The sequence below is a fragment of the Crassostrea angulata genome, chromosome 2, assembly GCF_025612915.1.
Source record: "Crassostrea angulata isolate pt1a10 chromosome 2, ASM2561291v2, whole genome shotgun sequence".
NCBI classification, from domain to species: Eukaryota; Metazoa; Mollusca; class Bivalvia; order Ostreida; family Ostreidae; genus Magallana; species Magallana angulata.
Window position 1 is genome coordinate 56,907,145 of NC_069112.1, and position 17,488 is coordinate 56,924,632.

Here is a 17,488-nt window from a genome sequence, read left to right on the forward strand (position 1 = left end):
ATAGCAGTTGCAATGCAGCATCCAATCCAACGCGCAACATATTTTTCATCTTCCCAAGTCAAGGGTTTATGATCCGCTCTGGTCTACATAAAGGAATGAGAGTAACAAACCCCCCGGATGTTTACATCAGAGAAAAGTTAGAATGAATGGGTAGGCGTTACGCGATTGGTTGAAATCAGGTATGTGACATTTCTCATTTTGTAGTAAACATATTTGTTTTCAAAGTAAATAATGGAATGGGGGGATATTTTAAAGAATATAGCAACACTAGGAAAAATTGTAAAGTTGGGGGTTGATTTTTTATGTAGAGTGACATTTACTGCCGATCGCTGTAAGTTGTAAACAACTGCAAATTTGACCTATAAATGCCACGGGACCCTATAAATTTTTTGTCATTTCCTGAAAGGTCTTGAATTGAAGTTTCAAATGATACCAAAGATTTGACTGAAACTATTATAGTAAAGTACTGAGAGGTCATAACATCTGTATGGAGTTCTATGGGAAAATAATTGGTAGGCTTTTCCCTATACTCTTGACCGAATAGGCAGAGTTTGACAGGGTTAGAAACTTCGCACGCTGGTTGGTGTCATACAAGTTTGCATGATCCAATAAGAAAAAACGTTGTTTCAATAATGGTATTAATTGTGAATTGATCAATGTTGAACCGTTGTCAAATAAATTAGAGACGGAATAGTAAGTATTTGACTTACTCTTGACCGAAAAGACAACACATATGCGGGTTAACAATTACGCCATCTAGCGAGAGTACTCATTATTTTAAAACGTTTGTGACCTCTTGTTCTGACCAATCAGAGAATGCAGTATAGCAATATGGCTGCTCCCATGAACAAAATCAAATTCGTAGAAAATATGGATTCACTCAGACTAAAAACCGATATCAGTGAGTCAAAAACTTACTATTCTGTCTCTAATTTATTTGACAACGGTTCAAGGGTTTATGTAGAGCGAAGCGGATCAGAAACCCTTGACTTGGGAAGATGCATATTTTTTAACTGTAACATTATCCGTTGCTTAAGTACATCTACTTAGTATTTATAAAACGTTTGCATCCGTGTTGCAGCTTGTTAGTATTTTTTTTCTACGAGTTTTTGTATCAATATTATAAGTCTAACTTTAATTAAATTATTTAAGGGAATCAGTTTGACAGAATAAACATTGCTCTCATAATTGTTAATTTCAATACAAGCTAATACTTAACTATTCATTTATGGTTCACTTTTGCGAAACTATTAGTGTCTTATATCCTGGTGATCACTGATGACGAATGAAAATGGCTGACATATCTAAAAATACATTTGCCCACCTGAACGAGCATTAACAGTGGCAATAACACTAAATATGAGAGACGCGTATTTGTAATACATGTAATACTTTGTTACATGTCTACATAATTTTTTTTACAATGTATGTAAGAAATGTTTCTCATTCATGCAAGGAAGACAACATAAGTTCATCATACTATATTTTACATCTTCATAACTGTCATCATCATCATGTTAATTATCGTCACAAATGACACACTTTTTCATCATCAGCAGCATTACCATCAGATCCAATCAATCAGTAACAACTTTTTGAATTAATATAATTCATGTTGGTGTAAATATCTGTACATAAATCATCAAAACCTCAAAAGTAACTTCTTGAAAAAAGGTGAAATTCACAATGCGCACTGTAGAAATCCAAGCTTCAGGAGTGGTTCAATCAAATGGATGCGGTCTTCAGCCCTCAAGATGTTGTAAGGTTTACTGAACTTCATCTGGGGTCCTGTGCCCTCGGGAAATGATGGAGTTCCCCGTGCTAGGGCCTCATAATCCATGGCTGTACAAGAGAACTCGGAAAATGTCACCTGTCATTGGAAAAAAATACCAGACATTGATATCAGTTATATAAGATATATTGGCATTTGGCATCTCTCTCTCTCTCTCTCTCTCTCTCTCTCTCTCTTTCTCTCTCTCTATCTCATATTATGAAGTACCTTCTCTCTTTTTAACCCATAAACACTCCTTCTCTCTAGACATAATAGTAATTATTTCCTGTACCAGAAAGTTGCAATATTTTACAAATATTTTGTTATTAAGCAACTCAGTAAATGCTACTGTTTCTTTTTTTCTGCTTGTAGGTACCCGAGAAGTACTGTCGATTCTTTATCTTACTTGTCAATGAGTACTTTATTCTGTCTTATTGTATCAAAATCATGAGCACTAACATATTCTTGTAATTTAAGTTAATTAACAACTGTCACAAAATATATTAATAACATTCTAAAATATGTGAGGGTGCTTCTTGCAATTCAACATAGATTTAAAATTTCCCTGCATTGATTAGGCATTCACAATAATGATTGCTTGCCAGTTGAAAACCGAGACCAACTCCGAGTTAAAACTTGTCATGGATGTAAATATAATTTCATGTAAATAGGATTGAAAAACATGAAGTTTGATTTTGATCAGATTTTCTGCAAAACACCTTTGAAGGTTTTAATGTTAATACTTGATGTGCAAGTTTCTATTCACATGCATACAATGAAATGAGTTTCATGTTATACTCACATTGGCTCCTTGCACTATCAATCCCAGCATGCCCTGTTGCTTGGAGGACCTGGAGGCATAGTGAACCAAGAGGTCCCCGCCATGCTGACCTATGACCTCAGCATCTAAATGAGTTATCTCCCTTTGTCTCTCTGCATGAAGCCTTTTTGATGATGGTTGTAATGGAATGTCATTACATTCAGATCTTCTTGTGTTTCTTTGGACCTGTGATAATAATGGTAAAAAGTCAAGATACATAATTTACTTTAAACATATTATATTTGGTGGGTACAATATTTGGCGAAAATTAGTTTTTGAACAAGTTGGCATGGATTTGAATTAGCGTATTCTTGAATGTGACTATTCTTGTACATGTATGCATGGCATTTAGTGATGTACTTGTACTTGATTTAGCGGAGGCCGCATTCCGCCAAAAGCGCTAAATAGAATACACAGCCAAATGTAGTATGTGTTTACAGTATTTATAACAATGACATTGACACATACTTTTTAATACATCCACAAAATACAAAACTAACAGATTTTTTATTATACAGACAGGACTTGAACTGATTTGATTTTTAAATACAACATTCTAACTACATGGTACATGTATTTCTTTGCCTGCTTTCTGTCATGGTCTCTCTCTCTCTCTCTCTCTCTCTCTCTCTCTCTCTCTCTCTCCCCCAACATTCTCCCTCTCTCCCATGCCTGTGGCCCTTTAGATTTCTTTAACATATTTTTCTATAATTCTATAAGCTTACCCGACACACTGCAAACAATTTAGTGTTGTCTTTATCACAGCTTGGAAGATCATAAAAAGTCAGGTCCGGGGATGAGCTAACTTCCATGTCACACACTGTAGAAGTATGTGGTCGCTGACAAGAGGCACTTCTATAACAAAGCAAGCTAACATATTAACACAACAGTAGTACAGTAATTGTAAATACATAACATTAATAGCCTTTAAACCTTTTCAGCATTTTTGGCAAAATTTATCAACTCCCTGGTCTACTTTACTAATCGCATTACTGAGCTTCTGCACAATTTGTAACCATAAAAATATTTGTTTTGAAATGTGCTGAATCAAATATATGCAAACATTATATAAATAGTGCCTGTTTGGGAGGGTAACAGTTGAAATTGACACCCCGAGAAAACCATTGTCAACCGACGCGAAGCGGAGGTTGACAATGGTTTTCGAGGGGTGTCAATTTCAACTGTTATCCTCCCAAACAGGCACTATCTATTTTGTTATACTGAATGTCTTAATTTTTAAGAAAATTTTACTGCTTTTATATAGGAATAACGTGAATTCTACAGCGAACCGTACGCGCATAATTTTCGCGCATGTAACAATTTTTAATGATACCCGTTGCTAACGCTGAGGGTAATAAAACGGATTATGAACTGCCTCTTAACCAATCAGATTTCAGTATTTAACATAAAAGTATAACAAAATGAAATAATCAATGTCTCCATTACCAATCATTCAAGATATATAATAAGTTAAAATGTTTCACAGTAACAAGATATTTCACACTATAAATGCAAGTCATTTCTTTTTGGGGGGAAAATAGAAAGTGATAAGTACAAGACTGAGTAAAATATATTGAAGGCTGTATCAATTTCATTCTATTAAGTTTGTGACAGTGATCACAAAATTTATAATTTGATTATTGAGCAAATTAATTCTTCTAAAATTGATGAGATGCTCATTTTATTCGCAATGAATATTGTACAGACATGTAAACATTGGATGCTGCCATGTTGAAACAATGTGTCTAATGACACTGACCCGTGCAGAAGTTACTCCTAGCTTACAAACACATCTCAGGAATTCCTAGGATATCCTCACAATCTGCTAGAATTCCTGAGACTGGGAAATCCTGGGAAATCCTGACAAAATAAATGAGGATTTCCTGGGATCTCCCAGGACTTTCTTCTTACATTATTTAAATCCAACTCTTGCCAGGACATTTCATTTACTTACATTGAATGAAGGCCAAACATGGCTGTGAAGTGTTGAAACAGCTGCAGAAACATGTGATCTGTAATGGAGTGTCCTGTCTCTCGTAGCCAGCTCATGTATATCAACTGCTTACAGAACAGTTCACCATGGACTTGAAACCTGTAAATCAATCAACAGTCAATTTTGAATTCATTTATACATACAAATAAAAAGGTTCTCAATGGTGTGTGGGGGGGGGGGAGGGGGGGGGGAGCATGTAGGGCAAGTAGATGGCAGGCTATACAAACAAGTTTCACTACAATGATGGTAATACAGCATGAGGGAAAGATGAGGACGTTACTATTTTTGCCTGCGCTTAACAATCATTTTAGATTAAAAAAAATAAATGATTAGATACAGCGTTTCACTAATGGGGTTGTTATTCTAAAGTGTAAGCTTTGCATTCAAGTCCTGCTGTGCCTTATACGGTAATAATTGTGAAAAAGATGGAAAATATATATGGTACCTGATGATAAATTATTCATTACAATCACCAGCACCATATAGCTCAGCTAGTTGATAGAGCACCCAGCTAAGAATCTCAAGGGGCCCATGCAACTTTGAATCCATGTGTGCGTCATTGTCCCCACTGTGAATCTGTTACATGTGTTATATGTATGGTGCCAACATCAACCCTAAGGAACGGTCAGACGATACAATTTTCCATCAGATTTTGCCATCAGATTTTCTCATTCGATTTGCTTTCGACTAAATTCGTATCATTTGACCACCTAAGTTGAAAATTGAAGGCAAAGTCTAAAGTCGATTGAAAATCTGAAGTGCATCCGATTTTCAAACGACTCTCTGGTGAGAATCGTAACGTCACTATGACTTTTTCCCGTACAACAAAAATATTTAAAAAGTTTTGTCAATTGAAAAGTGATTTTAAAATCGTATCGTGTGACCACTTTAACAATCGACTCCAAGCGACTTACCTGAACCTTTAGAACTGACAATTACAGGGGAAAGAACCTGGGCTACATGTATTTACAGAAAACATGGCTATACTGAACATGCTTAAATCATATATTGACAATTACAATATCAAACTTGTTTTCAGACTTTGTCATACGTCATTTATAACCTGACGGTTGCTATAATGATCGTATTAGGCTTATATAATAAGCAAAATCATATTTTAAAGATTGTTTAGGAAGGACGACTGTGGTTGTCGGACTAGTTTGATCTTGTGTACTGTGTAGCTGATTTACACTGTTATGAATGCATTCCACCTGACTAGAGATTCAGAAATCTGCTCCCATCAATTTCATTATCATTTCTTCAATCATATTACATGTAACACAAGGCCTATAGTTAAACCTGAGTGTAACATCAAAATTTGATCAAAAACAGCTTACGATTGTCGCCAGGCGTCCTCTGCAAACTCCTGCAGGGGTTCAGCTCTGAATCTGTAGGACATCGGGAGACTCTGAGCATTGTACAGAATGGAGCGACACTTGTCGTGTTGTACAGAATAGAAGTCATCAAAATCAATCAAGGCCAAACCAGGCGGCATATACTTCATCAAATGGTCCTTAATTCTCGCCACCCTTCTTTCGATTGTTTCGTTCACAATGCACGAGAGCAGTTCTCTCGGTATATACGCTCTCGACTGCACAACGGCGATCTGCAGGGTTTTCAGGTCATCCTCGGTCCATTGAGAAGTGCAACGGGGTAGTTCTGTGCGTCTGTTTACGAGCGCTGGTTCAGATGACATCTTTCAATCCATTCTACGATATTCAGAAAGTAAATTTATCAAAAAACAGAAACAAGAACTGAAGTCACTATAACGCTGAAGAAGTAAAGCTGCGTTTTGTAAACAGGTCTGATTTCCCTCCATTTGTATACAAAACACTCGGAACTACTTTCGTTTTCAATCTGTTGGTGTTGTGATGGAGGCTATCGGCAATCCTCGGCTGATTCCGCTACGCTCCATACAAACCTCGGATGTGATTGGTGTAGGAATATGCATCGAATCGATGCATTTCTCCGCCGGAAACTGCCTTTTTACTCAGTTGTTTTACGCATCCAGTATACAATGTGATTTTGATGAAGTGCTGGAGTTTGCAAAAGAATTTGTAAATATCAACTTCGAACTGAAGGAAAAACAGTATGGAGCGTAGCGGAATCAGCCGAGGATTGCCGATTGTTAATGTCGAGTGCGCGAGACATCCGAGTAGTTCCGAGTGTGATGGAGGCCCAGTATCATGTTCAACATCATGCCTGAATAAGGATAAGAGTTGTTTATGGCATTGATTTTCAAGACGTTTCTTTGCGCTAATCAGCTGGGAAAAGTCTCGATTCAGTAGGAGTAAGTAATCAAGTAAGTAATGTAACGTAGGAAGATAGGGACTTTTTATACTGTTATAGATTAAGCACAAATTATAGGCATTATAATAGGCCTTAACATACAAATTATAGGCCTTATGATTATTCATTTTGTAGTTCACAAAAAGTACTTTAAAATTATAAACATTTGAACTGTTTAAAGCCTCAGAAACCATGGTAACTATTTTCACAACCTGGTGAAGGGGGGGGGGGGGGTTCTTGCTGATAGATAACACATGTAACAGGAGTCAACAATTTTATTAATTTTTTGTACTGGTAAATAAATGAGTAACAATGGCAAGCTTCGCTAGCATAACAGTTGATGCTATTCGCTCGCGAAGCTCGCAGGTAGAATTTTGCCTGCACGTCATCTATTAACAACAAATTTATTAAATTGCTGATCGACTCCTTGCGCATATGTACCAGTATATACACTCTTCATATATAATTATTACCGTAATTGTCACTTAAAAATAATTTAATGTTCTGCAAAATTAATGTATAGACACAGGCTCATGTCAATTAATTTAATATCATTCTAAAGCCATATAGATTGACTATTTTAGAAATGATCGATTTAGGCCCCAATTCATTAGCAAATTTCTTTTTAACTACATGTATGATAATCAACTATTGTTGCAGCCTGACCGTGCACCTTATTTGAATTATGTCTTATTGTAAACCACATTCGGCAGCCACAACTTTCCAGTAAGAGAAAGCAAGCAGAGATAAATGCATTTGTAGTAGATGTGTTTTTGATTAAAAGTTATAAATAAAAATAAAAATATAAATGTAAATAAATAAAAAGTTTATCAAATTAAAATAAAATAAATTCTAATTCTTTCTTCTACTAACAAGGTATTTAGTTAGAGCCTTTCACCCCTTTAGATCCACACACACACTCAAACATTTTACATTCATTGGTTGATACTGAAAATTCTCGGGTTTTATTGGTCAAGAGTTTTCATTGTCTTGTGAACAGTATTCAGGCAGAGCACTCTCAGAATTTAAACAGAGAAGTTTATTTTGTCATTCCTTTTATTCTGAAGACTTGAAGACATCCAGACAATGTAAGTTTCTATTTTAACCATTTACTAGTATTATAGAAAATTGGATTTTATATTATGAAATATCAGGATTAAGAATTTAGAAGGAATTACTTTGTAAATATTGTATATATCAGATGTAGATAAATCTGATAAGTAAAGTTGTATTTTTTTCATTGTGTCAGATGTAGATAAATCTGATGGACAAGCATTTGTAATACAGCTTAATATATAATAGTAAATATTTCTAAGGAAATATTAAAGTGTTTTATATTGTGAATAGGAAATATATGTAAGGAACATGTATTTAGATATATATTTAATATTCAGATCAATTAACATCAGTTATTGAAGATATTGAACGGTTTGGAACCGGACTCAATTCCATAAATTGGTATGCTTTATAATTGTGTATTTTAATATTCTATTGTAAAAGAAAGACAACTTTTGCATGTTAAAATTGATAAGAGTTATTTCCCTTAATTGTGTCTTTCTGATCTTGGACTGAATATGTGTATATGGGAAATATGTATATTTCAATAGAAATGTACTTAAAGATAATTCTATTGTAATAATGTATTAATGTATTTTATGACTTGATATTATACAATTATGTTATATTTATTTTTATCATAATATATTACAGCGTATAAAAATATATAACACCATTAAAGAAATTTGGAGAAAGGATTGTCTTATTATTGCTGGGAAATCCCGTTACACATTGAAAGAGCCCAAAGTCACCAAAGAACAATTCAAAGTAAGCAAAAATTATGCAGAAAATGTTAGTATTTTATGTAAACATGTGCACTGGAAGATAATTTTTTTTCTGTGAATTGACATCATAGACCCCTTTATCACCAGAAGGGGGTATGTCCCGAAGTCAATCCTGCATTGACCATGAAAAATGAACAAATTTTAATGTGAGAACAGTAAATCAATCAAAATCACCTACAATGATATGTTACAAAACAATGAATTTTGCATTGGAAGCAGTATTAAAGGTAAAGCCTAGAATAAGGCAATAGATTAAAATTTAAAATGTCTACAAAGTAGATGTATATGTGTCTCAGTGTATTTGATATACGTACACAGAATATCCTCTAAGTGTCTAGTGTGCATTGTGCAAGCTAAGAATGCAAAGTGAATCACTCCTCGAACGCACAGTCAATTACCAGTTGAACACAAAGTGGGAATTCACAACAGTAGCATTTTACAGGAGCTCTGTAGGGGAGTCACGAGCGGCAATGTCTTAACTCCGCCCAGCTACGATCTGATTGGACAAAACATTATGTAGAAACGTTTATTGAGTTAACCCCTATTAAATGCTTCCATTTACTTCGCTATACCGCTGTCAGAACATCATCGTCAAAGTTGTTGAAATTTTTTAAAAAATTGCACTGTTAGTATTTTTTTTCCCTGAAACTACCTAACTAACTGAAAACTGAAACTGAAACTAAAAACTACCTAATGCGTTTTGATACACAAAAGTCTTCCAAGTCACTTACAACTTTCATGCCATCGTTTACAGAGTTCAAAAGCAAGGTTAATGTAGCAGAAACTCTTTTTGCATTTTTTTTAGCTGAACACGTCAACCTACCATTTTCTGTGTCAGATCACTTTACAAAATTCAAAATCAGCAACTGTTAGTTAAAATGCTTCTTTGCAATAAAGTTAAACACATAAGTTTTAACACATATTTCTATTGCATATACCTATGAAATGCATGGAAAATATGTCGTAAATGTCGTTACGCGCTATGACCAGATTTTTTACTTTCCAAATCTGGTCATGACCAGATTTTCACATCTTGGAGGTTGGCAAGTATGCTCATGCAAGCAGTAAGTGGAGTGCATCATCCTTTCTTTAGTATATTCAAATTCTAAGATGTACATAACAAGTTTAGTTTAAAAATTAAGATTTGAACTGGCGCCCCCCCCCCCCCTTTGCAATGAAAATAATTCTGCTGAACTCCCCCCCCCCCCCCCCCCCCATTTGAAAATATTTGGATTCATGCATCAAAAAGTGTAAAACCATGACCCAGGATACTAAAATTTCAGCAATTGATTTAAAAAATAGGTACATGTTACTTGTTTTATAATTTTTTTTTATTTACAGCTTACCAATATGTGTAGTGCTGAAACGAATGTACGAATATTCGCGAATGAATAGCAAATTTGTAATATTCGAATGTATATTTAGCATTCGAATATTCGATCACATGTCTAACACCCATATTAAGCATTGTAAACTAAGCTGCATCTTGTTATTTCGTTACAATGGAAAGGAGAAGCTGGACAATTTTACTTTGAACAAAAGAAAAGACAAGCCATCTATGACTGCCATGCTTGGTAGAATCTATTACTTAACCCAGTAATATAGACTCTTCTGCCATGCTTGTTTACCTTGAAAGTAAAAGCATGGTTTACATCGAACGGAGACAAACATTCTGGATTTATCAATTCATAATAGACCCTGAAGAAATAATTTGCCTAAATGTTTGAACGAGTGCGAGCTACGGAGAGTTAATATCGAAAGGTACATCGAAAGTTTTTTTTAAAAAGATACCTTGATATAATTTGTTTTTTCTCTCTCAAATAAACAGAACATTTCTAGAACTATGATCGTTATCAGTTTTCTTTTTAATACTATATCAAACATGGCGGAAATATTTGGACTGACTTACGAAGTTACGTATCGGTCTCACACAGGAGTTTGGACTGTAGTATATTATTAAAGAAGTAATCAAACTTAAGTTGTGATTCTATTTAAAGGAAATTTAAAAAAAAAATATCAGTATATTATTTGCTTAAAAGATAAATGTACACCCAATTCAATGGATACTCATGCGTTAAGTGTCAACTTCGAACTGACGTGTTTAAGCAGTCTACACATACACCCACTTAGTAATACAAACTTAATACCTTGTCTTTGACATCTACAAATATTTGAATATGAATTGAATAGCACTCACGAATATTCGAATACTGAATTATGGTATTCGTTTCAGCACTAAATATGTGTAATGTGAATAAGGAGAGCAATCTAGATTCTACCATGGATGCAACATTGAATGATGTAAGTTGTTTTATGCATATATCAAGAGGATTTTTTATCACACAGGGAAGCTACATGTGTATCAGATATTGTAAATGTTATAAAATGCATCGTTTGTATTAATAATGAAATATTATGTTTATTTATCATCATAGACCATGGAGAATATGGAAGCAGATTACTCTAACAAAGCTTCTACAAAGGAAAATGAAGACAACAAGGTTTGTATAAATGATACAGAATGTCCCAATCAAATGTAAAAACCAACTTTTAAATGTAAATTTTTAGAAAACGTACAGCTTCATTTCAGATTTAGCCAAACTTGTATGCAGAAGAAGCCAGACAGCGATACATGGGAGAATTTAACATTCCCCTGTCAGCCATCAACTTTGCATCAGAGTCGAAGGCATTTAGAAAGTTGAACGCCCAACATCTGGCAGAATTTTTTGCAAATTTCAATTCAAATTAAAAAAAAAACTGGAATGAAACTAAACTTTCCTCCAGCAATAGCAGTAGCTAAAACTGAAGACCCTTTTTCCACCTGATGCAGAGGTAGAGTTCATTGATGGTAATTGTACGCATCGATCATGTTATGCTTCAGTTACAGGAGCTCTGCACGGAGATAGAAGAATGCAAAACAAGGTGAAAATGACCTTAAATTCAAACGTTATATTTGTTCAAAACAAAACAACCTTAAGCATAAAATGGTAAACGCAAACAAGATATCACAGTAGATTAAGATAAAAATTGTGAAGAAATTGGAGAAATTACAACGATTGCCTTGGATATATGGTATTTTTATTTTCAGAAAGGTTTTCCTGTACAAGAAGCTGTCACAGGGAGCTTTGTCATTTCTTGGCCTATCAAGAAATGACGAAACTTTCAACAGCTTGAGAACTTGTCAGTTTGAGGAATGAACAATTATGAGAAATGTTCTGCTGGTGATATACGCAGGGACAGTTTCAACAACCTTCAAGGATGACTTCATCAGCTTTTTAATGCTGTGGTATGAACACATAGCTTGTTTTTTTTTTACACATCAGGGCTCGACATTAACGCTTGTCTGCTTGTCCGGTACCAGTTAAAAAAATATGCGGACAAGTGAATATTGCTGGCCACTTGTCCGACTGGACAAGTGCATTTTTTATATTAGGAAGTCTCCAACATTTAAAAAAGAAAAGAAAGTTTTGTGATAAGTTTATCCGTAGTCTCGTTATAAGTTTATCGATTAGTTATTTTGAATTTCGATCCCGACATCAAATTGCAATGCAATTGAGTTACTCTTGATCGGGATTGAAGTTTACTAATTTCAAACAACTGTCAAGGTGTGGATCTTAGTTCTTACAAAGTACCAAACACATATGTTAAGAAAAAGAAAGGAAGAAAAGGTAGCAAAGATAAAGGATTATGGAAAGAAATGTAACTTATTTTAGGTTTCATTCATCATTGATAGACTATGATGACTTTCCATGTTTAGTTTAAAAAACAGCTGAGAAATCAATATAACAGTTACATGTATTTTTAAACCTGATGCTAAATTTAAGATGTCTTGTAATTTGCCATGACAAAGCTACAGCTGACAAATCATGTTTAATGTTATATAGAACAAATACATGTAGGCCTACATAATTATAGGAAAGACACTTTAAGTTTCCATTTAAAAAGTCAGGTTATTAATTATAGCTAGAGTATTAATCAATAAATGATTTTTTTTTTAGTAATAGAGTACCGTAGTTTTCAAGTTGACAATATTTGATCTTTAATATTGAAAATTTTTCGGACAAGTGAAGTTGAAGTTCGGACAAGTAAATGTTTTGGTCACTTGTCCGAATGGACAAGTAGGAAAAAAAGTTAATGTAGAGCCCTGCACATCTGATAATGCACGCATCTAACCCGACCTACCTCCACTCATTCCTATAAATTCAACAGCACTAGGCATTGTATAAAAGTCCAATATGATATATAAATAAGATATAAGTTTTTTACGTTATAGTGTTTGACTTTTTAAAGTATTGAAGGGTCAACATTGTAAATGATTTTATAGAAAATAAAGTACTCGTGCACGTACCTATGATGTTAATTATATTTATCTTACATTGCCTAATTTAAGGAGTCAAACATTAATTCCTACTATGTTTTTAAAAGTCAATACATTAAAACTTGAATTTAAAAGCATGACATATAAAGGGTTTATATTCAAGTATTTAAGACCACATATAACATTTTTCAAATTTGTAGTATCATTTTACAGACGTTCACCTGCAGACAGCCTGAAAACATCTCAAATATAAAGGTCACTACAGTTATATATCAAAATCAAAGTAGTCATAGATCTTTATGTCATTAATAAAATATCACCAAGACTATTTTGCTTGACAACAGAAGAAATGTTATATTATTTTGTAAAAAAATAACAATTGTAGATTATTCCAAGCACACCATTTTCGCACCCCCTTCTCTCTCTCTCTCTCTCTCTCTCTCTCTCTCTCTCTCTCTCTCTCTCTCTCTCCTCAAGCTCTCTGAAGGATCAAAACTACATACTGCGTTTGTAAGTAATTTTGCATTGCAGTATCTTACACGAAACACTAATAGTTTATATCACTATACTGTATTAGGCACTTTCAAGTACACATTATGTCATTTTGGTCATTATAAAATGTAAGTGGGTCTTTGGAATTTGTAAGATAAAACATTTTACCTAAAATAATTCATAGCTTAATCATTTTTATGGCATTTTGGTCCTTTTACTACACTTCAATTTGTGTAAGAAGATATAAAATAACAAATATTTTTTTAAACAAAAATATTTAAATACAAAATTACACACTGCAAAACAGTTAAAGCTATACACGCTATAATTTGCGTCAATTTTGAATGACAGTGAAAACGCATGTGTTTGTCTACCTATAAAAGTTATCCTTAATCTGTAAATTACAAGGGTGAATTTCATCTCGTTACAAAGATATAGATTTTTAATTGTTTATTTTCCTGCCAGGAAAATATACCTTTTCATGAATATTGATGAAGGAAGAGCAAACCGACCTCATTGCGCATGTCCGCGGAGAACTAGGTGGTCGTTATTGTTTGCCTAATTAAATATCCAACTTGATTTTTAATATGCTTAACAGTTGTTAATTTGAAATACATACATACATGTATAATGAGTAAAATACGCTTGCCATTCACGATACCCTTACTTCTGCATTAACACTTATAGGATCTATAAATAGCACATAGGGGAAAAACACAGGTATACGTCATTTCTTTAAAGGAAGTATTCATATCTACTCACAGGCTTGTATTTAGGGTCTTCCGTTTCCAACGGAAGACCCTCTTGTTTTTCTTCGGTTTCTTTTTATTAGGGTCTTCCGTTTCCAACGGAAGACCCTCTTGTTTTTCTTCGGTTTCTTTTTATTATTATTTTATTTTTTATTTTTTTTCTGACTCCTTCTCGGCTTTATATCTCAAAAAGTTTTCATCCGATTTCAATGAAATTTTCAGAGCTTTTGTAAACTTACCGTGCCTCAAAGATGTTAAAGTTTCAGCATTTACGTCACTTCCGTTCAAATTTGGCGGCCATTTTTTAATTTAAAAAAAGTGATTTTGTCCGGAAGAGATCTCCGTTAACTTTAAAGATATCGCTTTGAATTTTTTACTGATGATAGATGTATCAATTCTATAATGTACTGGGGGGTTTAAAATATTGTTCATCAATTTTGCTCAAAACCGGAAGCAGTTCCAATTTTTGGAAATTTTCATTTTTTTGAACAAAATAAGACAATACAACAGTCTTATAGAACTTGCCATGGTGAATTCAAATCTGAAATCCGTTTGAAAATCAAACAAAGCATTACAGAGATATCGGGGTTTAAAAATTGATTTTTCCGGAAATTTTGATTCCGCGTCCTTGGTTTAAAAAATAGCGTAATGTTCAAAGTAAAATTAATTCGTACCAAAAATTATTGTTAAGTCGTGCTTGAACACATTCGGATTTTTTTTGTCAAGTCGTTCTTGAAATCAGAAAGGTTTTTGTTAATTCATACTTAAAATCATTCGGATTTTGTTAAGTCGTACCAGGAATAATTCGATTTTTTCATCTTTTTGTTTTAGTTACTCTTGTTGTTGATTTATGAGCTCTGCTTCTTACAGGAACTTCCTGCTTTACTTCCGACATTACCGGAAGACCCACTCGTTGCTTTGCAACGAGCTTTGCTCTAGTTATTATTTTATTTTTTATTTTTTTTCTGACTCCTTCTCGGCTTTATATCTCAAAAAGTTTTCATCCGATTTCAACGAAATTTTCAGAGCGTTTGTAAAGTTACCGTGCCTCAAAGATATAAAAATTTCAGCATTTACGTCACTTCCGTTCGAATTTGGCGGCCATTTTTAAATTTACAAAAAGTGATTTTGTCCGGAAGAAATCTCCTTTAACTTTAAAGATATCGCTTTGAAATTTTTACTGGTGATAGATGTATCAATTCTATAATGTACTGGGGGGTTTAAAATTGTGTTCATCAATTTTGCTCAAAACCGAAAGCAGTTCTAATTTTTGGAAATTTTCATTTTTTTGAACAAAATAAGACAATACTACAGTCTTATAGAACTTGCCATGGTGAATTCAAATCTGAAATCCGTTTGAAAATCAAACAATGCATTAAAGAGATATCGGGGTTCAAAAATTGATTTTTTCCGGAAATTTTGATTCCGCGTCCTTGGTTTAAAAAATAGCGTAATGTTCAAAGTAAAATTAATTCGTACCAAAAATAATTGTTAAGTCGTGCTTGAACACATTCAGATTTTTTTTGTCAAGTCGTTCTTGAAATCAGAAAGGTTTTTGTTAATTCGTACTTAAAATCATTCGGATTTTGTTAAATCGTACCAGGAATAATTCGATTTTTTTCATCTTTTTATTTTAGTTACTCTTGTTGTTGGTTTAAGAGCTCTTCTAACAGGAACTTCCAGCTTTACTTCCGACATTAACGGAAGACCCACTCGTTGCTTTGCAACGAGCTTTGCTCTAGTTTTTTCTTTTGTTTGTACTCGTTTATCGGACAAATTTATGCTTTACTGAAAATATCCTTTCCTCTGTGAAACTATTACAATTATGAAGATGTTGACCCTTCACCAGTTTTGGTATGATAGGCTAAATTTAGCTGTCGATATCACGTGATAGATTGATATTCACGAGGAGGCATTACTTTCCTGGCAGGAAAATAAATATTTTTTATTGTTTAATATTTGATATATTTGTTAAGTGATCGAATTGAGCATTATAATTAACAGAATAAAGGTAACTTTTATTAGTAATCAAACACATACATTTTCCCCTTTATTCAAAATTGACGCAAATTATAGCGTGTATAGCTTTAAGTCCTTGAGATTGGACTTTGAAATTTCACAAATTTGGCAACACACCCTTGGGTATCACAACCTAGTACTGTGTTTTTCTGCTTAAGAGGGCTGGGTGGTCTTGGCCATTTTTACACCTCATTCATCTCCTTAAACAGAAGAGCTTTGTATTGATATTTTACAAAACACTTAATTTTCAAAGCTAAAACACAGGGATTTTTTATTTATTAAGTGAAAGTTATCAGCAAAAAATCATGCCTGAAAGGTAGATCTGATTGTTATTTTGTTTGACCATCCAGCCTCCATAATGATTATGCCTATGTATCTAAAATAAAGAGTTTAAAAGCACATTTCACTGTATGACTAGCAGAGCTCCTTCTTATAATGTAAGGATTCAAGTGTATTAATTTGATTAAGTCATTCACTGGCAGTACATCATGCTTACAAATTTAATTTGAATAAATAAAAGAGTTTTTGAATCAGTTATACCACTTACATAATTATGCTAATTTACAGGCTTTTGCAAACACGCCAGAAGAGGAACTTATCACAGCCGCCTTTGTTGATACACCAACCACAGAGTGAACGGGGGGGGGGGGGTGGAGATAGACGAACTCCCATACTGCTTCAAACGTCACTGGGGAAAATGATGAAACCTTTAGCAGTACTCAAATAAATGCAAATTCTTTTGCGCTGAATAAGAAAAGACATTCAACAATTTGGCAGAGATGAAAAACAATTTCTTATTTTGTCCTTTTTGTGTCAAATAAAGAATTTGAAATTAATTATTGACAATGTCAACTCGTCATCAAGAAAGTTTTTGAGTACTACCTGCAGAACAAGAAACTCTAAACAGTGAAATATGTTGAACTTGGACATGTGAAATAATTATAGCGCAAGCACTTATTGTATTCATTAATTATGTTGAAGGTTTCTAACATAATCTCTAATCAACACATTTTAAGTACTGGTAATCAATGGTGAGACATACAGAATGGTTGGAAAAAAAGTGGTTTATTTTCAATGTGATATACCAGTTGTCAGGAGTTTACACTGAGAACTTAACGTCTGACATTCTTCACAAGCAATAATTATTGTTAAGACGTTTCTATTTCAATTTAATAAAAGACATGTAATCTTTGAAA

General features: G+C 33.7%; 1 protein-coding gene and 1 long non-coding RNA gene across 5 annotated transcripts; one reads left to right on the plus strand and one right to left on the minus strand.

Moving 5' to 3' along the window:
• Window positions 1-1,466: 1,466 nt before the first annotated feature.
• On the minus strand, window positions 1,467-6,423 carry LOC128172594 (uncharacterized). Its single transcript, XM_052838379.1, has 5 exons — window positions 5,922-6,423; window positions 4,546-4,683; window positions 3,317-3,446; window positions 2,574-2,777; window positions 1,467-1,870 (listed from the first exon to the last, which is right to left on the minus strand). Exons 1-5 carry the CDS (start codon window positions 6,278-6,280, stop codon window positions 1,682-1,684), a joined length of 1,020 nt encoding a protein of 339 aa, XP_052694339.1. The 5' UTR covers window positions 6,281-6,423; the 3' UTR covers window positions 1,467-1,681.
• A 344-nt stretch (window positions 6,424-6,767) lies between these two features.
• Window positions 6,768-17,488, plus strand: LOC128172616 (uncharacterized). Of its 4 annotated transcripts, none has more exons than XR_008242313.1 (9): window positions 6,768-6,874; window positions 7,874-7,961; window positions 8,268-8,331; window positions 8,584-8,697; window positions 10,056-11,015; window positions 11,150-11,215; window positions 11,305-11,636; window positions 11,803-12,000; window positions 16,860-17,488. It is a non-coding gene; the product is annotated as an uncharacterized LOC128172616 (long non-coding RNA). The 4 variants fall into 4 exon arrangements; XR_008242316.1 differs by lacking the exon at window positions 6,768-6,874 and having other exon boundaries at window positions 7,648-7,961; window positions 10,056-10,475; window positions 10,948-11,015; XR_008242315.1 differs by lacking the exon at window positions 6,768-6,874 and having other exon boundaries at window positions 7,648-7,961; window positions 10,225-11,015.